This window comes from Primulina huaijiensis, chromosome 13, assembly GCF_012295235.1.
Source record: "Primulina huaijiensis isolate GDHJ02 chromosome 13, ASM1229523v2, whole genome shotgun sequence".
Lineage (NCBI taxonomy): Eukaryota > Viridiplantae > Streptophyta > Magnoliopsida > Lamiales > Gesneriaceae > Primulina > Primulina huaijiensis.
The window spans coordinates 10451804-10478023 of NC_133318.1; the positions used below are offsets into that span (position 1 = coordinate 10451804).

Below are 26220 nucleotides of genomic sequence, written 5' to 3' on the forward strand. Positions count from 1 at the left end.
AGTTATCGATGTATATCGATGGGATATAGGTACAGAGACAGAGTTACTATATAGATATCAATCCAACAGAGAAAAGAGAAATACCATCGTTATTGTTATTCATTCTATGATATTCATGTTTCAGAGTTGATGGTATTTAATGTTTTCAAAGCCATGTTTTCAGAGTGTGATATGTACATTGCTATGTAAGAGTTCCACTTGCTGAGTTTTATACTCGTTTCAGTTATTTCATGTGATGCAGATAAGAGCGACGAGCCGGGACGTTGATTGAGGCCGGAGTCAAATGCATATAGAGAGGGAGGAAGGAAAGATTATTTTGATAGCATTTTGGACATGATCATAAAAATGATATTTTGTTTTTTTGTTGTATCATTTGATTGATCATGTGTCTACTTTTGACTATATGGAAATGTATTTTAAACCTTCTTTCCTTCAAGAAAAATTTTAAATTCCGCTGTTATTTTATGAAATCGGGTCAGAGGGTTACATTTAGTGGTATCAGAGCTACGTTCTTCGGACCAATGCATATGACTTCGTCTACTTTTAACAGTCCGGGTATGTCTTCTTCTACATCTAATTATTGTCATTGGTTGATATGTATTATGTGAGCACATTGTAGGAGTATGCCTCCTAAGAGAAAGGCTTCAGAGGGTGAGGATAGTTCTTCCTCTAGAGTTGACGATGAGTTCGGCAAGCTACTGAAAGAGCAAGCTAAGGTGCATAGTGAGCAGATCCAACAGTTGTTACGTTTGCAAGGAACAGGCCAAGGTAGAGGTCAAGGGAGAGGCCAAGTGGCTCATGCAGATGGGACCGATGGGATCTTTACTGCTTTCAAGAGAATGGATCCACCGGAATTTGCAGGAAGCACTGATCCATTGGTGGCTGTAGAGTGGATCAAGGTTCTTGAGGCGATTTTCGATCATCTCAACTATGAAGATAAGGACAGAATCAGTTGTGCAGTGTTCATGTTAGTCAAAGCTGCACACATTTGGTGGAATGCTACCAAGGTAAGTGTTGATGTTCCAGCATTGAAGTGGCAAGAGTTCACTGATCTTTTCTATGACAAGTATTTCCCAGATGCACTTCGAGCTCAGAAGGTGACTGAGTTTTTAGAGCTTCGTCAAGGAGGTATGAATGTTGATGAGTATATTCTGAAGTTTGAAGAGGGCTGTCTGTTTGCTCCGTATATTGCCTCCAATGACAAAGACAAGGGTGCTCATTTCATTAGAGGCCTTCGAGCAGAAATCAGAAGGGACATCAATATGTCGAAGGCGGTGACATTCAAAGAGATTGTGTCTAAGGCTTTGTTGGCCGAGCAAGATGAGAAAGATATTGCCAGAGAGAGACAGGCGAGGCAGTAGTTTGTTGCTCAAAGAGGTCAAGGTTCGAGCCAAAGAGGAAAGGACCATTTTAAAGGGAAGGGCAAGTTGGAGCCGAGTCCTAAACCACCGACAGTTTCATCTGATCCTGAGAAGCCATTGTGTCCCAAGTGCAGTAGACATCGTCGGGGAGAGTGCAGATTTGGTACTCATACTTGTTACCGTTGTGGCACTGCAGGCCATATAGCCAAGGATTGTCCAAGAGGCTCGAGTAAAGAGAAGGTGCAGGGTCGCATCTTTACCATGACAAAAGAAGGTATAAACCATGATTCTTCTGTGATCTCTAGCACTATTTTAATTTCAGGCGGAGTAGCTACGACATTGATTGATACAGGTGCTACTCATTCTTTTATGTCTGAACTATTTTTGAGATCTTTGGGTATAGTTCCTTCTGTTATTCCCCTCCAGTTTAATGTTGTTTTGCCTTCGGGAGATGTGTTGTGCCCAACATCTATTGTGCATGCGTGCTCTGTTCAAATTGATGGGCGAGTTGTTTATGCCGACTTGATTGTTATTCCGATGGTTGCGTTTGATATTATACTTGGCATGGATTGGCTATCAACTTACCGTGCAGTGATTGATTGCATTGCTAAGACGGTGAAATTTGCAGATGATGGCAATAGGGAAGGTTTGTTCGCCAGTGCAGGTACTTCGCTGATCCTTCCTTGTATTTCGTGTCTTGAGGCTAAGAAGTTGTTGTTTAGAGATTGTGATGGGTTTTTGGCTTCGATTATGGATATGAATAGAATTGTGAAGTTGAATATTGATGATATTGATATTGTGAGAGAGTTCTCTGATGTATTTGAGGATGATGTGCCGGGTTTACCGTCGGACATAGATGTAGAGTTTGTGATTGATCTAGTTCCGGGTACGGTTCCTATTTCTAAGGCTCCGTACAAAATGGCCCCTTCAGAGATGAAAGAGTTGAAGACGAAATTGCAGTATTTATTGGATAAAGGTTTTATTCGGCCGAGTTCTTCGCCTTGGGGAGCTCCGGTTCTTTTCGTCAAGAAGAAAGATGGGTCGTTGCGGCTGTGTATTGATTATAGAGAGATCAACAAAGTGACGATTAAGAATAAGTATCCGTTGCCACGGATAGATGACCTTTTTGACCAACTGCAAGGGGCTACAGTGTTCTCGAAGATTGATTTGCGATCTGGTTATTATCAGTTGAAGGTTAGGGAGTCTGATATCCCTAAGACGGCGTTCCGGACCAGGTACGGTCACTATGAATTTCTTGTGATGTCTTTTGGTCTGACCAATGCTCCTTCAGTCTTCATGGATCTTATGAACCGTGTGTTCAAGCCGTATTTGGATAGCTTTGTCATTGTTTTTATCGATGACATTTTGATTTACTCCAAGACCAGAGAGCTTCATTCAGAGCACCTCAGAGTTGTTCTTCAGTTGCTGAGAGAGAAGAGGTTGTATGCTAAGTTGAAGAAGTGTGAGTTCTGGTTGGAGCAGATTTCTTTCTTAGGCCATGTTGTCTCAAAGGATGGTATAGCTGTTGATCCAGTGAAAATAGAGGCAATTCATAAGTGGCCTATTCCTACCACTGTACCAGAAGTACGCAGTTTTCTTGGTTTGGCGGGTTATTATCGTCGTTTTATTTCAGACTTTTCCAAGATTGCCCTGCCGTTATCTAATCTGACGAGGAAGACTGTGAAGTTTGAGTGGTCCAATGAATGCCAAAGAGGATTCCAGGAGTTGAAAGATAAGTTAACGACAGCTCCAGTACTTGCTTTGCCAAGTGGTTCAGAGGACTTTGTTGTTTTTACCGATGCGTCGAAGAAGGGCCTCTGTGCAATGTTGATGCAACGAGGTAAAGTTATAGCCTATGCTTCTCGCCAGTTGAAGTATTACGATAAGAATTATCCTATGCATGATTTGGAGCTGGCAGCTGTGGTTTTCGCCCTCAAAATTTGGAGACATTATTTGTTTGGCGAAAAGTGTGAAATTTTCACAGACCACAAGAGTTCAAAGTATTTGTTTTCACAGAAAGAACTCAATATGCGACAGAGACGGTGGTTAGAGCTTGTCAAAGACTATGATGTGACTATTAGTTACCACCCAGGGAAGGCGAATGTTGTAGCGGATGCATTGAGCCGTAAGTCGAGTTCTTCTTTAAGTTCTATGATTCTGCAGCCGTTGTTGTTAGATTTGCAGCGAGAGCAGATAGCTTTGGTGGTTCCTGGAACCATTGCTTGTTTTTCAGCGTTGGTTATTTGGGCTACATTGACGGACAAGATCCGTAGAGAGCAGGCTATTGATGTTCAGTTGTTAGAGTTGAGAGCTAGAACAGAGGAGAGAGGTAATTCAGAGTTCGCGACGAATAGAGATGGTTTGGTGGCGTTTAGAGGCCGTATTTGCATTCCTGCTGGTGATGATACTCGGCGAGATGTCTTGACAGAGGCACATACAACGCCATACTCGATACATCCAGCAGCACTAAGATGTATCAGGATCTTCGTAGACTCTATTGGTGGCCAGGTATGAAGAAAGATATTGCCATGTTTATTTCTCAATGCCTAACTTGTCAGCAGGTGAAGATCGAGCACCAGAGACCTGCTGGGACATTGTTATCATTGTCGATTCCTCAATGGAAATGGGAGCACATTACGATGGATTTCGTGACTGGTCTTCCCAGAACGCAGAAAGGTTTTAACTCTACTTAGGTTATTGTTGATCGATTGACCGAGTCAGCACATGTTTTTCCAGTCAAGACGACATATTCCATGAACCAGTATGCCGAAGAGTACATAGCAGAGATTGTTAGACTTGATGGTGTTCCTGTGTCGATCGTGTCTGATCGTGATCCTAGATTAACTTCAGAGTTTTGGAAGAGTTTGCACAAATCTATGGGTACACGGTTAGCATTTAGTACAGCATATCACCCCCAGAGCGATGGTCAATCAGAGAGAGTTATTCAGATTTTAGAGGATATGCTCAGAGCTTGTACTATCGATTATCCTGGTAGCTGGAATTCTAAATTGCCTCTTGTTGAGTTCACGTATAATAATAGCTACCAAGCGACGATTGGCATGGCACCGTATGAAGCACTTTATGGTAGGAAGTGTTGATCTCCCTTGTATTGGGATGAGATTGGTGAGAGGAAGATGCTGGGTCCAGAGTTAGTCCAATAGACTGCTGATGTTGTTGCTGTTATCCGAGAAAGAATGAAGACAGCGCAGTCGAGACAGAAGAGTTATGCCGATGTGCGTCGTAGGCCATTGCAGTTTGAGGTTGGCGATTATGTGTTCTTGAAGATAGCACCTCTTAAGAGTGTGATGCGGTTTGGTAAGAAGGGAAAGTTGAGTCCGAGATTTATTGGCCCATTTGAGATCTTGGATAGAATTGGTGATCGAGCTTACAGGTTAGCCCTACAGCCAGATCTTGACAGAGTTCATAATGTTTTTCACGTCTCTATGCTCAGGAAATATATTGCAAATCCTTCCCATGTTCTTCACCACGAGCCATTGGATTGGACGCCGAATTTGACGTACCAAGAGATTCCAGTCCAGATTCTGGATCGCAAAGTTAAAGTGTTGAGGAACAAAGAGATCGGCATTGTTAAAGTCCTCTGGAAGAATCATTTGATTGAAGAAGCCATGTGGGAACCAGAGGATGAGATGAAAGAAAAGTATCCTGAGTTGTTTGTGCAGTGACATCAATTTCGAGGACGAAATTTCCTCTAAGGAGGGGAGATTGTAATATCCAAGCCTGGTGAACGTTACGGTTTAAGATTTCGTATGTTTATGGATTATTTGGTTAAGATTAAGTTTGATTGAGATGTTAAGAGTTGTGATTATGGGTAATAGTATTGTTGGTTATTATTGTTTTGTGGTATTGTTGATATTAGTTGATGGGTAGTTGTGTTGTATCAGCGTTGCAATTCGATTTCAGTTGCATAGAGTTGTTTTGGCAGAGACCAAAGCGCACCCGCGGTCTTTATTGCAGAATTTGTGGAATTGCCGAAGAGACACCGCACCCGCGGTGGGATAGGTACCGCACCCGCGGTCGTCGATTTCATAAATTTGGTTGAGGTGCCGAAGGCACACCGCACCCGTGGTGAGGTATGTAGCGCACCAGCGGTGCATGAACAGTAGAAGCGTGTTTTTGAGATTTAAGTGATATAATGCAAGAGTTGGTTCATTTTTCTCATTTCTTCTCCCATTTTCTCGGTTCTTTCTCTCAAGGGGAGGTTAGGGTTTCATTTCTTTTATTTGATTCAAGCTACTTGTGGGAGTTTTGAAGTGTGATCAAGGTTCTTGTGGGTTCAAGGAGCTAAGGTAAGCTTGTGGTATAGTTTATTCTTTGTTTTGGTGTTGGGAGAAATCATGGGTTTGTTGATGGTGTTGGTTTTATGGATTTAATGGTATGAGTTTGTGATTATTGGGTTATTTATGGTGCAATACTTGGTTTATTGTTGTAGGAATCCAACCAAGGGTATAGATTCAAGATTCCAAGTGTAGTAAGTGGAATTCATTTCCTTGTGCTCACATGATAATATATGTATTGTTTTTCAATGGTTTTAAAGTGTTATTCCCTTCCATTTGATTCATGCTATGTATTAATACACCTTGTTGTATATTAGAGACATTCTTATGTCTCAATTATGTTAAAGGGAATACAAAAGAAAATAGAGTCTTCAAAGTGTTTGTTTTAATGCCAAAGAGAGAATTCAAATGTTTTATTGGATTGATAGATACATAGTCAGAGATTGCATGCAATTAGTTGATCAACGACCATAGGCTTATATCCCTCAGAGTTATCGATGTATATCGATGGGATATAGGTACAGAGACAGAGTTACTATATAGATATCAATCCAACAGAGAAAAGAGAAATACCATCGTTATTGTTATTCATTCTATGATATTCATGTTTCAGAGTTGATGGTATTTAATGTTTTCAAAGCCATGTTTTCAGAGTGTGATATGTACATTGCTATGTAAGTGTTCCACTTGCTGAGTTTTATACTCATTTCAGTTATTTCATGTGATGCAGATAAGAGCGACGAGCCGGGACGTTGATTGAGGCCGGAGTCATATGCATATAGAGACGGAGGAAGGAAAGATTATTTTGATAGCATTTTGGACATGATCATAAAAATGATATTTTGTTTTTTTGTTGTATCATTTGATTGATCATGTGTCTACTTTTGACTATATGGAAATGTATTTTAAACCTTCTTTCCTTCAAGAAAAATTTTAAATTCCGCTGTTATTTTATGAAATCGGGTCAGAGGGTTACATAGCCTTATGGGGAAATTTTGCATCCAAATATTTCATGTGTTCCCTGATGAAATGATTAAGGATAAGTTAACCAATTTAATGTAAAAAAAATAGGAAGAAAGTATTACTAAGTCAAAGAAATTACTCGATATAAGGCTCAACATCAACATCATTTTCCAATAGATACCGATGTGCTTGATTCAACTCATCATCACTAGTGTAGTGCATTACTGAACCAGACAGAGGCTTATTGAGTTGTACTCTCCGATGCATTGATGGGATACCAATTGTATCTACACTAGACATGTAGTCCGAGCAAAATTCCACAGCCTCTTCAGCAATATTACGTTCGGCTATACACCCTTCAGGCCGATGGCGATTTTGCACGTAGCCTTTCAATATCTTCATGAATCTTTCAAATGGATACATATGCCTAAACCAAACCAGTCCACACAATTTTATCTCGCGTACAAGATGAACAGTCAAATGAATCATTATATTAAAAAAAGATGGGGGGAAATATTTCTCTAGTAAACACATTATCATCACAATCTCTCTTTGCATCTCATCCAACTTTGAGACATCTATCACTTTATTGTATACCACATTGAAGAACCCACACAACCGAGTGATAGTATCTCTAACATGTTTAGGCAGGACACCACGTATGACCACTGGAAGCAATTGTTGCATCAAAGTGTGATAGTCATGTGACTTTAAGGCCAACAAGTTTCAAGTCCTTCATCGACACGAGGTTTTTAATATTAGATGAGTAACCCGTAGGGACCTTTATTCCAAACAGAGAATTGCAAAATTTTCTTTTCTCAGCCTTGCTTAGTGTATAACAGGCAGCTGGCAAATACGTTCTTTTCTCCCCCATCTTTAGTATCAAATCAGTCCTCAAATTCATCTCCATGAGGTCTAGTCTTGTTGCAACTCCATCCTCTGTTTTTCCTGGAATGTCAAGTAACGTACTGATGAGACTTTAACAAACATTTTTTTCAATATGCATCACATCAAGTACATGTCGAACATGTAGATGTTTCCAATACTCAAGATCAAAGAATATAGATTTCTTTTTCCAACATGATTTTTCATCACCTACCTTCAACTGAACCTTCCCACTCATTTTTCCCAGACGATAATTAATTCTTTCAACTCTTTCTAATACTTCATGCCCATTTAACGGTTTTGGTGCGAGTTTAAACTCTTGGTTCCCATTAAATGATTTTTTTTGCCTTCGATACGGATGACTTGTAGGAAGAAACCTTCTATGGCCTTTATACGCAATTTTTATACTATGCTTCAACCTCGTCGAATATGTTTCTTCACCACATATTGGACATGCATGATATCCTTTCACAATATAACCTGACATGTTCCCATATGCAGGAAAATCATTGATCGTCCATAGTAACACAGCTCTAAGCGAGAAAATTTCTTTTCGATATGCATCATATGTATCAACACCTATATCCCATAAAAATTTTAAGTCGTCAATTAGAGGTGCTAAGTAGACATCAATATCATTTCCCGGTTGTTTGGGACCAGATATCAAAAAAGTGAGCATCATAAATTTTCTCTTCATACACGAACTTGGAGGAAGGTTGTAAGTGATCATCACAATTGGCCAACAACTATATGCATAATTCATCAAACTATGTGGATTGAAGCCGTCTGCAGATATGGCCAATCTTAGGTTTCTTGACTCGGAAGCAAAATTTGGCCAGTTGTGATCCACTACTTTCCAAGAGGGTGCATCAGCCGGATGGCACAAGTATCCATCACGAATTCTTTTATCAGCATGCCAAGTTAAGTCCTTAGATATCACCTTCTGCTGAAACCATCTTTGAAATCTGGGAATAGGTGGGAACTACCAAAGGACCTTTGCAGGAAATCCTGCATTTATCGTAGAATTTTTACCCAACTTCCACCTTGACATCCCGCAAATAGGGCAACCGGTAAAATCCTCATACTCCTTCCGATATAAGATACAATCATTAGGACAAGCATGAATTTTCACATAATCCATCCTAAAGCACATAAGATTTTCTTTGCATCATACAAAGATAAAGGCAATTCATTGTCATCTGGAAGCATTTGCCCAAACAAACCAAGTAAATCAGTGAAACTTTTATCACTCCAACTATATTTTGCCTTCAAGTTATATAATTTCACAAGTGCTGATAACTTTGTAAATTTAACACATCCAGGATATAAAGGTTTCTCGGCATCTTCAAGTAGCTTATGGAATTGTTTTGGATTCTCAGCATAACTATCATATGCACCATGGACCATATTTATAGGTTCCTCGGTAAAATATTTGCGTTCATCTTGCCCTACTCGATCACTATCATTCATTGAGTTCCCGAACTTAGATCTTTCGCCATGCCACATCCATGTATGATATGTTAAATCTATACCATTACAACACAAATAGCCCTTATAGTGTCAATATCTTTCGTCTTTAGATTACCACATTTTGCACATGGGCAGGGCATTGCATTCGGATTGTTAGCGTTTCGCGATGCAAACTGCAAGAAATACTCCACCCCAACCTCATATTCATGTGACAACCTGTTCTTTGACATCCAATCTTTGTCCATTATACGTACAACTAACCAACCAACAATGCATCAAATCCTTCAAAACAGTTGAAAAACAACCATAACAAAGGAATTACCGCTCAAACCCGCATCAAAGAAGCATGCATGAACTAACATAACAGCAAAAGTTCCAATAAACCATTAAAATTCCAAGCTAATTTAGCTATCCTAGTTAATATTTTTCTACATATTTCTCTTATTATTGAGATGAGATAAAATAGTATTCCCTTTCATATCTAAATTTATACGACATTTTATTTAATTTCATTTTCTTCTTGTGTGTTAATGCCACATTTTCTTAATATTGATCAATAAAATCCAATCCATTTGTAAGGTCAGACTCCTCAAGCTATGCCAGTGAAACCACCGCAGCCACCGACACTTATTCAATTGGCGACGTTATCAAATGAGCTGATGCAAGTGACGAGTATGAAAATCAAGGCTCCTATCGAACTAACTTCATTTTTTTTTAATATGAATCAGTTTAAGATGTTAATCAGCATTTTGTCGGCACATTTTTAAAATATCACAAAGTAGAAATTTTATGCCCATAAGCCAGATCAATTCACTAAATTTGGGGGAAAAAGAAAACGAAAAGATAAAAGAAAAGCATACCTTGGCTTGAAGAGTGTCGAATTTTTTGAGAAAGAAATCGGACAAAGAATCCGACGATTCGGGAACGCACTTGTCCTCATACAGGGCCAAATTTCTGGGATATTTCGCTCTCTCGATCAGATAAAAGATAATGGTGTCTTCTTGCCGAACGAAGGTCGCAAACCTGATGGCTAGATCGCACGGTGGTCGGCCGGTCTTCCTTGGCTTTGAGAAGCGGCGGCGTCGACTTGATATTTTGGGGGGAAGAGGGCGACGTAGCGCGGGAATGGGTTTGGGTTTTCTTTCTTTCTCTTCTCTCTTTTATTACAAGTGTGTGTATTATAACACTACAAATTTTTTCAAAAAAAATTCTACAACAACTGTTTTACAAAAACCGTTGTCTATAACCATATAAAACACTAAGAAATGACAACGGTTTATAAATACAGTTGTCGTAGTTCTAATAAAACAAGATCAAAGACAACAGTTTAAACAAACCGTTGTCTTTGACCCTTGACAAGACCACTTATAGACAACGGTTTTTATAAACCGTTGTTGTATCCAAAAAAAATAAACGCTCATCAACAACAGTTTTTGTAAACCGTTGTTGTATACCAAAAAAAAGACGCTCAACGACAACAGTTTTTAAAAACCGTTGTAGACCAAAAAAAACACGCTCATCGACAACGGTTTTTAAAAACCGTTGTCGTAGACATATAAAAGACAACGATTTTTCAGAAACTGTTGTCTATTAGCGGGTTTTTTGGGAATACGACAACGGTTTTTCATGAAACCGTTGTTAAGAGAAAAAGCACAACGTTTTTTATAAAAAACCGTTGTCTTTGACGTGTTGTTGAATTAAGATTTTCTTGTAGTGCCAGCTCAGAGTAGCCAAGTTCAAGGCTACGGATGCTCCTTCCCACCATAAGCGGGCTTCTCCTCCAAATAGATAGGTTGCACAGCGAACCCTATCTTCATCTCCCAGCTCCATGAACTCGAAGATAACCTCGAGGGATCTGACGTCTCTGAGAACTCCTTCGATCTCATCTTCATGAACCGCTCATAGGTAGCCTCAGGCCCCGTCGGCCTAGTTGTCACAACATTATTCCCCGCAAACTGTGCTTAGAATCTAGTCATCTAACATCTGGGCATTCATGTCTGGTGGAGGGGGTGGTGGTAAATCTCTCTCCAGTCTACGATCCTCATCGTCCTCCTGGCGAGGCTCATCATCTCTCGCGCGCTCAAGAATGCATCTAGGAGGCATACTGTTCCATATATACAATCTATACGTAACCAACATGCATAATTCCATTATTTCTTTAAATTTAAATAAATATTGCATAATCATAATCTTGACAATAAACTTTTCATGTAAACATGCTGATAAAATATTTTATGCTTTAAACGAAATGCGTAAACATAAATCTTACAGACCGAAGACGTGAGTTGATGAGCTTCTCGAGATCAGTAGTAGTACAACCCTTTACAAGAACATAGGCTCTGATACCAGCTGTCGAGGCCCGTATTTTGTATTTGAAAATTTGCGAAATTATTTGAATTTTTTTTAAAAAGCAAATAATTTGCCTCATTCATCGTGATAAAAATGAGTTTACATAATAATGATAAATAAACTGAAGCATGAGGTCCTCGGGTTCCTACTACTGTCGACCCAAGCTAGCTCACTAGTCCCCGCCCTCGGTCTCGACCTCATCAGTACCTACAACAATCAAGTCTAGTGAGTCTAAAGATTCAACATGCATATATCGTCAATAACAAGTACATATATCATAAAATCTCATGCAACGTAAAAATATCATATCGTAAAGCGTAACGTAAAAATCGAGTCATGAGTAATTGTGAATACGTGCATAACTGAAAATTGTACGTAAAATGTTTGTTCGATAGAGCCCTGTCATAACATAGCATATCATAATTCTTTTGTCGAGATAATGTTCTACGCAAGTGGCCCTTAACGTAACATGAATCGTCTGATCAGACTAAACCACAGTATACTAGGCCGTAGAGATCATCACAGCCCTTGGACTGGATATCCGTACCCATACATAAACGTAAACCGGTCGTAAGTCACCGGATGAAGCAATAATCCCATAAGCTGAATCCCATAAGCGTGAGGTGGTCACAAGACATATCGCATATATCTCAAAAATAAACATTGTATATTTTTATGCACGTAATATAATTAAAATCCTGTTTTACTTTACCGCTTGAGTTGGATCGTTCCCAAGCTCACTGCGACCTAATTCTAACATGAGGAACATACGAATAAACTTAACTTGACCAACCCTTCAAAAATCGAATCAAAAACGAGAAAACTACGCCCAACAAACTTAGTATTCAACCATGGCTTCTTACCAACCCGAACCAACATCGAACCATCATTTAGCCATGATTAAAATACTCTTAAAATACTGAAAAACATAACCATGGGGATGCAATACACGAAAATAGTGAATGGAGGCCAAAAATCGTGAAACGCTCTTCCGAGAGTCACTTTGGCACATTGCACCGTAAATTCTCGTACGACCTCTAAACTTAACCAAATCAAAAACGGCCAAAAACATGACCTTCTTGACTAAATAAGGTACTGTCCAGTCCAAGGCCATAGGCTAAAAGCCAACCAAGAACTCGTACGTGACCTTTGAACTATAGCGAAGCTGCTGTAATATTCCAGCGGCCGCAGCTGTGCTTGCTTGCCTTCATTTAAGAGGCTGCTGGTCATTGGGGGTTGGGGTTGAACCACTGACTAGAGTCCCTTATCAAAATCCTAAGGTGCAGCTTGAACCATGTCTAAGGGCCCTAGGCCAACCACAATCCAAGCAAACACCCAAGGCAACCGAAACTTGAAACCGAGAGCACCAAAAATCTGTACTGTGCGATTGTTTGGATCGCTTGCTGTCATGTGTCGTTCCAGTGGTCATATGATTGACCATGGCTTGATCTAGACATGATTAAGTGTTGTATGAACCAAGGTTAAGGGCTAAAAGCCAACCAAGATTCATCCAAAACCCCAAGAGCCGAAAACTCACTCACAGAAATCAAAAATGAAACCCGAAGGGGCACTTCTCTTGTTTGTTTTAAAAACCGATGGGACCATGAACCAAGCCATGAAAGGTCTTCTTGGTCACGTACTAGACCTGCAAAGGAGGGGTTCTAGCCATGGCTACAGTCCATAGGATAGCCAAGATCCGAACCCTCGCCTTAGACAATAAACCATGCAAATCGAGACACGAAATTGCACCAAGGAGAGTTGCTGTCAAATACTCGTTGCTGTGGGGGAAGGGACTTAAACCAATGGACTAACACCTTCCTAACACACTCTATATCGTGTCTAGATGCAGCCTTGAAATCACAAACACAAAGCAAAAACCGTGAAGCATGAAGGTGGCCGAGAAATATCTGTGTAGAATTCTTTTGAAAGTTGCTGTCATTATTTCGGTTTTGCTACATGAATTATGACCATAACATAGTTTAAAAATATGTATCACGGCGGAGACGGAGTTCTCTTTTTCTTTCTTGTTTTCTCTCTTATTTCTCTAGTGCTTCTCACGATTTTTCTGAATGTTTGCTACTGATATTTTTGTGAGAATGGAGAGGAGAGAAGGCTAGGGAAATGAATAAGGAAGTTGCAAGATAATTGAAGATTTGAATGGCAAGATACATAGTTTTCTATCCTAGAGTTTGTTAGATAGGAAATGATATGATATCAAGGGATTTTGAGGGATAATTGAGGGGTGAATGGCCGATTATTAGTCTAGGTATAAGGTAGAAATATAGCTTATTTAATAATTTTGGTGATTAAAAAGAAGAGATTATCATACCAAGAAAAAGATTAAGGAAAAGAATCAAGATGGTGAGTTGTCAAATATTTTTTTTAAAATCTATAAGAGAAGTGGCCGATTTTTTTTATCAAAAATGAGGATAGGAATATTGCTTAATTATTAATTAGTGGGGATTTAAAATGAAGGAATCATTCTACCAGGAAGGGATAAAGAAAGATATCAAAAATGGAGAGTTAACAAATCAAAAATTAAATCTTAAAGAAAGTGGTCGAGAATTGCTTATTAAAATGGGGTGGAAAATATTGCTAAATCTTGTATTTTAATCTTTAAAGTTTTATCTACCCATTAAGTATTTTAGTGAATTAAATAATTAATTTAGGATAGTAATTATCTTGCATGCATGGCTAATTTTTAAATTAAATTTACTAACATGTTAAGTTACAATTTCTTAAATAAAATAATCCTAGATTAACTTATCTCAATTGGTCACATATTTTAATTTATGCTTTTAATTAAATTATTGGACATAAAAGAATTTATTTACTACTTATCTCTAATTAATTAATTTAATTCTTAAACAATCTTTTACATTAAAATAAATTATCTTTTATCTTGAATAAATTCTAAGAATATTTTCTTATCATTAAATTTTATCTTAATACTCCAACTCCAGTCCGGCCTCACTAACTTAACTGAAAAGATAAAAACTAAAATACAGCGTAAAATAAATAATAATAACTCAATAAATTTTAAAAGAATGAATTTAAATCCTCATGCATAAAAATTATCTTAATTTAAATAATAGTAATTATGCATGGCTTATACGTAGTCTGATTTAACGGGTTCTACAACTCTCCCTCCCTTAAAAGAAATTTCGTCCTCGAAATTAAAACTCACCGAATAACTCGGGGTAACGACTCCTCATCTCTGGCTCAGACTCCCACGTAGCTTCCTCCTCCGAATGATTAAGCCATTTGACTTTCGCTAGCTTAACCAGCTTGTTCCGAAGCTTTTTCTCCTGTCTGTCTAAGATCTGAACTGGTATTTCTTCATAAGACAGGTTCGGAGTGAGCTGCAACGGCTCAAAGTTCAAGACATGCGAAGGATTTGCCATATACTTCCTCAGCATAGAGACGTAGAACACATTATGTACTCCGGCCAGATTCGGAGGAAGAGCAACACGATAAGCTAAAGTCCCAACCCTGTCGAGGATCTCAAACGGTCCGATGAATCTCAGACTAAGCTTTCCTTTCTTCCCAAATCGCATGACACCTTTCATAGGTACCTTCACGAAAACATGGTCGCCGACGGTAAACTATAGATCTCTCCTCCTCTGATCCGCATAAGTCTTCTGTCGACTCTGAGCAGTCATCATCCTATCACGGATCCTAACTATTACATCGGCAGTCTGCTGAATAATCTCCGGACCCAATTCTGATCTCTCCCCTACTTCATCCTAGTGAATAGGCGATCTGCACTTGCGACCATACAGTGTTTCATACGGAGCCATACCTATAGAAGATTGAAAACTGTTGTTATAGGTGAACTCTACCAACGGCAACTTCGACTCCTAACTCCCTGAGAAATAATTAACACAAGCGCGGAGAAGATCTTCCAAAATCTGGATAACTCTCTCTGACTGCCCATCTGTCTGAGGGTGGAAAGCTGTTCTAAACAACAACTTCGTACCCATAGTCGAATGCAAACTCTACCAAAATGAGGCTAGGATCTCGGTCAGACACTACAGAAACGGGAATACCATGAAGTCGGACTATCTCCTGGATATACAACTCTGCATACTGAATCATGGTGAAAGTCGTCTTAATAGGCAAGAAGTGCGTTGATTTGGTAAGACGATCAACAATCACCCAGATAGCATTTGATCCTCTCGCTGACTTCGGCAAACCGACTACGAAGTCCATTGTGACATTCTCCCACTTCCACTCGGGCATAGGAAGAGACTTGAGCATATCTGCTGGTCTCTGATGCTCCGCTTTCACTAGATGACAAGTCAGGCACTCGGATACAAAACGTCTGATATCCTTCTTCATCCCGGGACACCAATACAATAACTGCAGATCTTTTTACATCTTCGTACTCCCAGGGTGAATAGAGTGCGGCGACATGTGGGCCTCTGATAAAATATCTGCTCGAATAGAATCGCTGCTAGGAACCCACATTCTACCACGATATCTCACAATACCGTCACTAACTGTATACAAGATACTGTCCTTGGCATCATCTCTCTGCTTCCACTTAGCCAACTACTCATCTGTTGACTGACCACTGCGAATACGGTCTAGAAGAGAAGACTGAATCGTCAAAGTAGATATACGGGGAACTCTACCTCGAGGATATGTCTCGTGATCAAACCTCTGCATCTCACACTGAAGAGTTCTCGAAATCGTCAAATGAGCCATCACTGCGACTTTCCTGCTCAATGCATCCGCAACTATATTAGCTTTGCCCTGGTGGTAGCTAATGTCACAGTCATAGTCCTTCACTAGCTCCAACCAACGCCTCTGTCGCATATTCAGCTCTTTCTGCGTAAAAAAGTACTTGAGGTTCTTATGGTCGTTAAAGATCTGGCACTTCTCTCCGTACAAATAATGCCTCCAAATCTTCAAGGATAAAACTACGGCTGCCAACTCTAGATCGTGGGTAGGGTAGTTCTTCTCATGGGTTTTCAACTGTCAAGAAGCATACGCTATCACCTTCCCATGCTGCATCAACACTCCGCCTAAACCTAGCTTCGAAGCATCGGTATAGAAAACAAGCTCGCCGGGCCCTGATGGCATGACCAAAACTGGTGCTGAGATAAGAGCTTGCTTCAAAGTATCGAAGCTCTTCTGACACTCGTCGCTCCACACAAATTTAACATTCTTCTTTGTCAACGACGTGAGTGGAACTGCGATAGAGGAGAATCCCTGAATAAACTTCCGGTAATATCTTGCTAGTCCAAGGAAACTACGAATCTCTGATGCATTCTGCGGCACAACCCAATCTCTGACTGCTGCAACTTTCGCTGGGTCTACTTCAATACCACTGCTAGAAATGATGTGGCCTAAGAACGCCACCTTCTCTAACAAGAATTCGCATTTACTGAACTTCACGAATAACTTATGCTTCTCTAGGGTCTGCAAAACTGCGGTCAGATGTCTGATGTGCTCCTCGTGATTCTTTGAGTAGACGAGAATGTCGTCTATGAATACTATCACCAAATGGTCAAGATACGGGTGAAATACACGATTCATGAGATCCATGAAGATCGCTGGCGTATTCGTCAAACCGAACGGCATCACAAAGAACTCAAAGTGGCCGTAACGAGTCCTGAAAGCAGTCTTGAGAACATCGGCTTCTTTCACCCTCAACTGGTGATAACCGGAACGCAGATCGATCTTTGAGAATACTGAAGCTCCCTGTAACTGATCAAATAAATCTTCAATCCGTGGAAGTGGGTACTTGTTCTTCACTGTAACCCTGTTCAACTCCCGTTAATCAATACAGAGCCTCATCGAACCATCCTTCTTCTTCAAAAACAAGACTGGTGCGCCCCATGGCGAAAAACTCGGGCGAATGAACTCCTTGTCAAGAAGTTCCTGGATCTGTTTATTCAGTTCTGCCATCTCTGTCGGTGCTAATCGGTACGGTGCTTTTGATATCGGTACCGTACCTGGCATAAGCTCAATACAAAACTCCTCGTCATGCTCGGGTGGCATAGCAGAGACGTCATCAGGAAAAACGTCTAGAAAAATCCTAACAATTGGGACATCGGAGATTGACTGACTCGGTGCCTCGGGAACGGATACAAAAGTCGCTAAGAACGCCCGACACCCTCTACGTATGAGCTTCCTAGCCTGGACACAAGGTATAATGCGCGGTGAAGAAGTACCTGTCTGGTTCGAATAAGAACTTCTCCATCCCAAGCGGTCGGAATAGAAAAGATCTCCACTGAAAGTCGATCAAAACTCTGTTCCTTAATAGCCAGTTCATACCTAGAATGATGTCGAACTCGTGCATCGGCAGTACGATCAGATCCGCATAAACAAGATTGCCATGAAGCTCGAGGTCTATGTCTCGGATCACATTAGTAGATGTCATATTCTCTCCAAATGGCAATACTACTGAATACGCCACATCTAGCCCAATGGTCTTGATCTGGTGGAAATTAGCAAAGATCTCCGAAATAAACGAGTGAGTAGCCCCTGAATCTATCAAGGCTTTCGTAGCTGGGCCAGCAATAAAAATTCTCCCTGAAAGGTTGGAACATCAAGCTGAACCCAATAATTACAAGAACTAAACTTATAGACAGGCGAAGGTCAAAGTTCTCCTAACCTAAATTCCCGAAAGAACACTGATTAGAGCATGCAATCCTATCGCAATTCTAAGTTCAAAATCTTAACCCAGACTACCAAAACATCGAAATTCAAATACAAACTTAAAGATTTAAGATACCTGTCATGAGCATGGTCTCCGGGTTACTCTCCGCTGCATGGAGAGCAAAAACTCTGCCTTGGGTAGGCAGACTCCCCTGAGGGCACTTCTTCAGTAAGTGGTCCGGACTACCACACTAGTAGCACTTCCCGGAACCATATCTTCAAACTCCAGCTTGGCGGCGTGAGCACTTGGCACAGACTGGATACTCCTGGGCCCTCGGGACTACACGTCCCTGCTGTTGCTACTGCTGTCCTCTTTTCTTGGGTGGACAGAGGAAAGGCCTCTCATTCTGATGCTGCTGCTGAGGAGGGCGGGGCGGCATCTGGACTGGTCGCTTGCCTTGCAGGTCTCTATCTATATCATGCTGATCTTGCTCTGCAGCCACAGCTCTGGAGATGGCAACATCATAGGTAGTAGGGCAGACCACCCTAATATCACGGCGCAAGATCGGCCGCAGACCATCCAAAAAGTGTCTCAGCTTGGCTCCAGCATCATTAGCAATCAGGGGCACGAAATGGAAACCCCTATCAAACTTACGGATAAACTCTGTAACAGTCATATCTCCCTGCCTCAGGGTCATGAACTCCCTGGTCAACCTGGAACGTACCTCGTCAGTAAAATATTTAGAGTAGAATACCTCTGTGAAGCGCGTCCACACTACTACAAAAACGCAAACGACAACGGATTTTATCCGTTGTCGTAGGCCATTTAAAACTGTTGTTGAAAGTGCTTATAACGACAACGGTTTGAAACCGTTGTCTTTTACTACCAACGACAACGGTTTTACAACGGTTTTAAACCGTTGTATTTTACTACCAACAACAACGATTTTACAACGGTTTTAAGCCGTTGTATTTTAACACCAACCACAACAGTTTGGCAACAGTTTTAAACCGTTGTTATTTAATAACAACGACAACAGTTGCGCGACGTTTAAAGACCGATGTCTTTTAACACGATTGACAATAGTTTTGCAACAGTTTTAACCCGTCGCCATAATATATCGACGACCACAGTTTCTCAACTTTTGGGACCGTTGTTTTTTTATAACAATGACAACAGTTTTGCAACGCCTAAAAACCGTAGTGTTTTGTTGAATCTACAACAATTTAAAACCGTTGTCTTTAAATTTTCTGCACTAGAATTCAAAACTGTTGTCTTTAATAATTTTTTTCATTAGTTAAAAATTATTGTATTAAATTTTTTTATTTTACAATATATATAATAATAAATAAACCAAAAATAACAATCGAAAATAACAATGTGGCAGTAGAGTCCCACAATATCAACGTATCGAGTTAGTTAATGGATCAATTTTGCAGCCTAGCTTTGATAGTATACAAACAATATTGACATTATTAAGAGTACACAAACAACAGTTATATATGCAAAATAAAAGCATAACTAGTATATACCGAAGAAAATAGAAATTTCGGCATGACCTCCCAATATATAAGACATCCCAAAATTTTTCAAACAACACAAACAACATTTATATACTCGAAACAAAGTCATAACATCAATTCACAAACCTATAACATTTATGTTATAGGAAGCTAGAAGTAATGTGAAACTAATATTGACAAGCACTGTTTCGTCAAGCTCTGTTTCGTCAACGTATCTAGAATTGTTACCAAATATACAGTTCAAGACTTTGCATACCTATTCGTAACACAAAACACTTCATCAATGCTTTGCATACTTAGTCGTAAATATAATCTTGTATGCATTCCATCCACTCGGATCGCACTTCATCAATTTCTTCCTTAGAGTACTCTGTTTTCATGAACTGTTAACAAACACACTGATAATATTAGTAAAAAACACTCAATAAAGACATTGAAAAATGAGAAATACACAATTATTTGTGAATATTGAGAATACGTCGAATATTACAATTGAAGATATTGAGTTCTTCTCACTGGTAGCATTCTTTTCAATCATTTCTCGCATAAATCTCATAACATAAAAACCACATTGTTTTGAATCTGGTTGCCGTGGACCCTATGTTAAAAAAAATTGTTAGTGATTGATACACAAATTGAAATAAACATTGGTTAATGACAAGTACACATGCATACCTTTACTACTTCCCATATATCTTGTCTTTTCCCTTTCCTTTCCTTGTTTGAATTAAACAATCTTACACTCCTGCATACATCAGTGACAGTCAATAACAATACAATAGATGTAAAGATCTTGGCACACTTGAAGACAAACCAATGTTAATTCTGTGGTTGACATTTTTCTTCCTTTCAAGCTTCTAAACATTGCAAATGTACACATGTTAGCTGCAATATTGAATTCTTTATGATACTTTAAATTTAACTATAAATTGACATTTACCTCATCTTGCATTACTACCAAGTGTGCTGGCCAAGGTACATGTGTTCCTATAGAATCACCAACAGTATCACATTCATTTGGAATAGGAAATGGCAAATGTGCTAATTTGTCGACAGCAATATCAATGGATACGTGCATGCAACTCATGGTTGATGGAACACCATGAAATAATTTATCATCCGCATTGACATGGACAATTGTACCGTAGGCAACAATATTGTTCCTAGATTCCAATGCCAATGCAACCGGCTTACCCTAGAAGACAAATAATCATGTTATAAATTGATACAAATCAAATTCATGGACAATTGCAATAATCAGCTACCTGCAAAAACTCAGCTTTGCTCAAAGCTTTCACGTCATCATCATGCGAAGTTGCATAGTTCGAGACTCTTTTTGATTTTATCGTCACCCATGGGATGTAACTTTACTGAGCAACTACCTTTTTCTTCAATGTCAAAGTTGCTTGCACCCTTTTTGAACATCTCTTCAAGTCTCTGTATGCGTGCATCTTGATCTGATATACGTGCATTTTGTTCTGCGATGCGTGCATCTTGTTCTGAGATTAATATCTTCGCTTCCATCAACTCCTTTGTTTGATTAAGGAATATATGGTCATCACCAAGAAGACTCTTCCATACTCTACCAATATTAAAGTAGATGCTTGGAGTGATATGACCTCCAACACCTCTCACACGACCAGAATGTTCATGTGAATCCAGTGCTTTCGTAAGGATATCATTTTTTCCCTCTTCAAATTGCAACGTACCCTCGATTTTTTGTTGCACATAACCATCCTGTCATGCACAGAAGAACAAGATAATTACTAAAAACAGTTATAATGAGTAAAAATTATTCATTTTCATGTTTTGTTTGCTTACAATCTTTCTATTGCCGATTTCAACTCATCGCCTTCATATTGACCCGTCCTTTCTTCCACATAATTGCTCGATTTATATCATCATCGTCACATAACTCATCTGCCTACAAACAATATATATGATATAAACAAATTTAAAAATCACATAGCATGGATTTAGTAAACTTTTCGAATTAACTCACTTTCTAATACTTACTATTTCGTCGGTGAAACGTGCATATCCTTTGCGAGACATACGATGGGGATATATGTTTTGCTTTCTTCTCTTCTTTTGTTCATCACGTAGTTTCTAGTTAATTGAAAATTGACCACATATATCAGATTTCAATAGAAATAATTTGTTATGGTCTACTTATTTGAAAATAAAAAATTAAGAATCTTACCATGAAGTCATCAGACAAGCGACTGATTACAAATGAACTCCAATCATCTCGTGTAATACCAAATCCAGTAGGTGGTTCTTTCAAATCCTCAGTGTTATCCCGCTTGCTAAGAATGAACTTTTGAGTGAGAAAAGATTTAAACTGTCTTCACTTGTTATTTGCAGAGTTCAGACATCCCTTCTTCCAGCTTTGATCAACATTGTACGTTAGCTGTAGAAGTCATATTAACCCATAACATTAAACATATCATAACCATATGAAAACTAATTAAAATATTCAAAATATTATAACTTATGTTAACTGATTCCCATATTAAATCTTTTACATCATTTGGAACCATTTTCCAAGTCTGATAACTTATCTTTACCTTTTCTCGAACAAGAACTCCAATATAACTTTGCATCTCACCTGCAAATTCTCCTACTGGCTGTCTCAATTTATTGAACCTTACATTCTTTCTGATTCCATGAACCCTTTGCCTAACAAGCCTATCCAAACGTGTACGACCTCTAGATGATCTTGTTGTTTCCGTCTTTGTAGATTCCAAAACTGTTTTGCCCCCACAACTATTGTCATTGGCAGAATATGCAGTATTATGTTTAGGCTTCTCATTCTTTGACATCTTGCAAGCATTTACAATTTGTTAGGCAATCAGAAAAATGCACTATGCAACACGTCATACAAAATTAGTACTCAGTTCTTTATTTTTCTTTCTACATGAAAATGTAATAAGCAGAACAAGAAAGGAATGTAACCTATTATGCTGGTTCAAGTCATTTAGGATTGCACTTAATTATTGTCAACCCAATACCCATCACAATCTTCACGAATGCATGACGGTTCATTTTCATCTATTCCATCAACATCCATTGATATAAACCCTCGTGTAAAACATTGATAGTGGGTTACATCATTTTCCAATTCATCACCATTCATGTAGTGAATATACTCTTTGGTGGGACTTGCAAGTACAACATGCCATTCAGGATCTTGAGGATCTTCAATGCAAAACACCTGCTTTGCTTGACTGCCAAAGATAAAAGAGTCAGACTTGAATCCAATTCTCTTTAGGTTTACCAACGTGAAACCAAGATCATCAACTTTAATACCGTTGATATTCTCAACCCAATTACATTTAAACATTGGAATTTGAAACATTTGGTAATCAAGTTCCCATATTTCTTGAATAACTCCATAAAAAATCATGTCTGACACAACTGGATTTTTATCCTTTGCACTAGCAACTTGCATTGTCGTTGCAAATAAGCTTACACCGGAATTTTGCACAACTCGTGTATCATCTCGCTCTGTTGTATGATAAGTGACCCCATCAATCAAATAACTAAAGTACTTTAACACTTGTTTGCTAGGTTCGCGCGCTACCCACTTCAATCTTTCTGAAATTTCACGAGTGGAATTGCCAACTGCACTTGCAACCTACATTTCACAAAGAGCTAAAATTTATCCCTAAGTTTTAAAAAACACCATAATACTGATATTTAAACAGCTTACACTATCACGTAACTAGTTGATAAAGGTTCGGTTATGCTCATCTTGTAACCACCTTTTGGACTTAGCCTTATGGGGAAATTTTGCATCCAAATATGTCATGTGTTCCCAGATGAAATAATTAAGGATAAGTTAACCAATTTAATGTAAAAAAAATAGGAAGAAAGTATTACTAAGTCAAAGAAATTACTCGATATAAGGCTCAATGTCAACATCATTTTCCAATAGATACCGATGTGCTTGATTCAACTCATCATCACTAGTGTAGTGCATTACTAAACCAGACAGAGGCTTAGTGAGTTGTACTCTCCGATGCATTGATGGGATACCAATTGTATCTACACTAGGCATGTAGTCCGAGCAAAATTCCACAGCCTCTTCAGCAATATAACGTTCGGCTATACACCCTTCAGGCCGATGGCGATTTTGCACGTAGCCTTTCAATATCTTCATGAATCTTTCAAATGGATACATATGCCTAAACCAAACCGGTCCACTCAATTTTATCTCGCGTACAAGATGAACAGTCAAATGAATCATTATATTAAAAAAAGATGGGGGGAAATATTTCTCTAGTAAACACATTATCATCACAATCTCTCTTTGCATCTCATCCAACTTTGAGACATCTATCACTTTATTGTATACCACATTGAAGAACCCATACAACCGAGTGATAGTATCTCTAACATGTTTAGGCAGGACACCACGTATGGCCACTGGAAGCAATTGTTGCATCAAAGTGTGATAGTCATGTGACTTAAGGCCAACAAGTTTCAAGTCCTTCATCGACACGAGGTTTTTAATATTAGATGCGTAACCCGTAGGGACCTTTATTCCAAACAGAGAATTGCAAAATTTTCTTTTCTCAGCCTTGCTTAGTGTATAACAGGCAGCTGGCAAATACGTTCTTTTCTCCCCCATCTTTTGTATCAAATCAGTCCTCAAATTCATCTCCATGAGGTCTAGTCTTGCTGCAACTCCATCCTTTGTTTTTCCTGGAATGTCAAGTAACGTACTGATGAGACTTTCACAAACATTGTTTACAATATGCATCACATCAAGTACATGTCGAACATGTAGATGTTTCCAATACTCAAGTTCAAAGAATATAGATTTCTTTTTCCAACATGATTTTTCATCACCTACCTTCAACTGAACATTCCCACTCATTTTTCCCAGACGATAATTAATTTTTTCAACTCTTTCTAATACTTCATGCCCATTTAACGGTTTTGGTGCGAGTTTAAACTCTTGGTTCCCATTAAATGATTTTTTTTGCCTTCGATACGGATGACTTGTAGGAAGAAACCTTCTATGACCTGTATACACAATTTTTCTACTATGCTTCAACGTCATCGAACATGTTTCTTCACCACATATTGGACATGCATGATATCCTTTCACAATATAACCTGACATGTTCCCATATGCAGGAAAATCATTGATCGTCCATAGTAACACAGCTCTAAGCGAGAAAATTTCTTTTCGATATGCATCATATGTATCAACACCTATATCCCATAAAAATTTTAAGTCGTCAATTAGAGGTGCTAAGTAGCCATCAATATCATTTCCCGGTTGTTTGGGACCAGATATCAACAAACTGAGCATCATAAATTTTCTCTTCATACACAAACTTGGAGGAAGGTTGTAAGTGATCATCACAATTGGCCAACAACTATATGCAGAACTCGTCAAACTATGTGGATTGAAGCCGTCTGCTGATATGGCCAATCTTAGGTTTCTTAGCTCGGAAGCAAAATTTGGCCAGTTGTGATCCACTACTTTCCAAGAGGGTGCATCAGCCGGATGGCGCAAGTATCCATCACGAATTCTTTTATCAGCATGCCAAGTTAAGTCCTTAGATATCACCTTCTGCTGAAACCATCTTTGAAATCTGGGAATAGGTGGGAAGTACCAAAGGACCTTTGCAAGAACTCCTGCATTTATCGTAGAATTTTTACCCAACTTCCACCTTGACATCCCGCAAATAGGGCAACCGGTAAAATCCTCATACTCCTTCCGGTATAAGATACAATCATTAGGACAAGCATGAATTTTCACATAATCCATCCCTAAAGCAAATAAGCTTTTCTTTGCATCATACAAAGATAAAGGCAATTCATTGTCATCTGGAAGCATTTGCCCAAACAAACCAAGTAAATCAGTGAAACTTTTATCCCTCCAACTATATTTTGCCTTCAAGTTATATAATTTCACAAGTGTAGATAACTTTGTAAATTTAACACATCCAGGATATAAAGGTTTCTCGGCATCTTCAAGTAGCTTATGGAATTGTTTTGGATTCTCAGCATAACTATCATATGCACCATGGACCATATTTATAGGTTCCTCGGTAAAATATTTGCGTTCATCTTGCCCTACTCGATCACTATCATTCATTGAGTTCCCGAACTTAGTTCTTTAGCCATGCCAAATCCATGTATGATATGTTAAATCTATACCATTACAACACAAATGAGCCCTTATAGTGTCAATATCTTTCGTCTTTAGATTACCACATTTTGCACATGGGCAAGGCATTGCATTCGGATTGTTAGCGTTTCGCGATGCAAACTGCAAGAAATACTCCACCCCAACCTCATATTCATGTGACAACTTGTTCTTTGACATCCAATCTTTGTCCATTATACGTACAACTAACCAACCAACAATGCGTCAAATCCTTCAAAACAGTTGAAAAACAACCATAACAAAGTAATTACCGCTCAAACCCGCATCAAAGAAGCATGCATGAACTAACATAACAGCAAAAATTCCAATAAACCATTAAAATTCCAAGCTAATTTAGCTATCCTAGTTAATATTTTTCTACATATTTCTCTTATTACTGAGATGAGATAAAATAGTATTCCCTTTCATATCTAAATTTATACGACATTTTATTTAATTTCATTTTCTTCCTGTGAGTTAATGCCACATTATCTTAATATTGATCAATAAAATCCAATCCATTTGTAAGGTCGGACTCCTCAAGCTATGCCACTGAAACCACCGCAGCCACCGACACTTATTCAATTGGCGACGT

The 26220-nt window shown here is 38.9% G+C and overlaps 1 protein-coding gene and 1 long non-coding RNA gene across 3 annotated transcripts; both read right to left on the minus strand.

Moving 5' to 3' along the window:
- Nucleotides 1-20231: 20231 nt before the first annotated feature.
- Nucleotides 20232-22208, minus strand: LOC140991318 (uncharacterized). 2 transcript variants are annotated; one of them, XR_012177835.1, is made up of 5 exons: nucleotides 21660-22208; nucleotides 21473-21565; nucleotides 21278-21380; nucleotides 20722-21193; nucleotides 20232-20651 (listed from the first exon to the last, which is right to left on the minus strand). It is a non-coding gene; the product is annotated as an uncharacterized lncRNA (long non-coding RNA). The 2 variants fall into 2 exon arrangements; XR_012177836.1 differs by lacking the exon at nucleotides 21473-21565 and having other exon boundaries at nucleotides 21660-22206.
- A 1146-nt stretch (nucleotides 22209-23354) lies between these two features.
- LOC140991202 (uncharacterized) lies at nucleotides 23355-25574 on the minus strand. Its single transcript, XM_073461152.1, has one exon. It carries the CDS (start codon nucleotides 25572-25574, stop codon nucleotides 23355-23357), a length of 2220 nt encoding a protein of 739 aa, XP_073317253.1.
- Between the last annotated feature and the right edge of the window lie 646 nt (nucleotides 25575-26220).

What these genes read in the sequence shown, in the direction of transcription:
- LOC140991202 (XM_073461152.1), bottom strand. Translation starts at nt 25,574, where the DNA reads ATGAATGATAGTGATCGAGTAGGGCAAGATGAACGCAAATATTTTACC.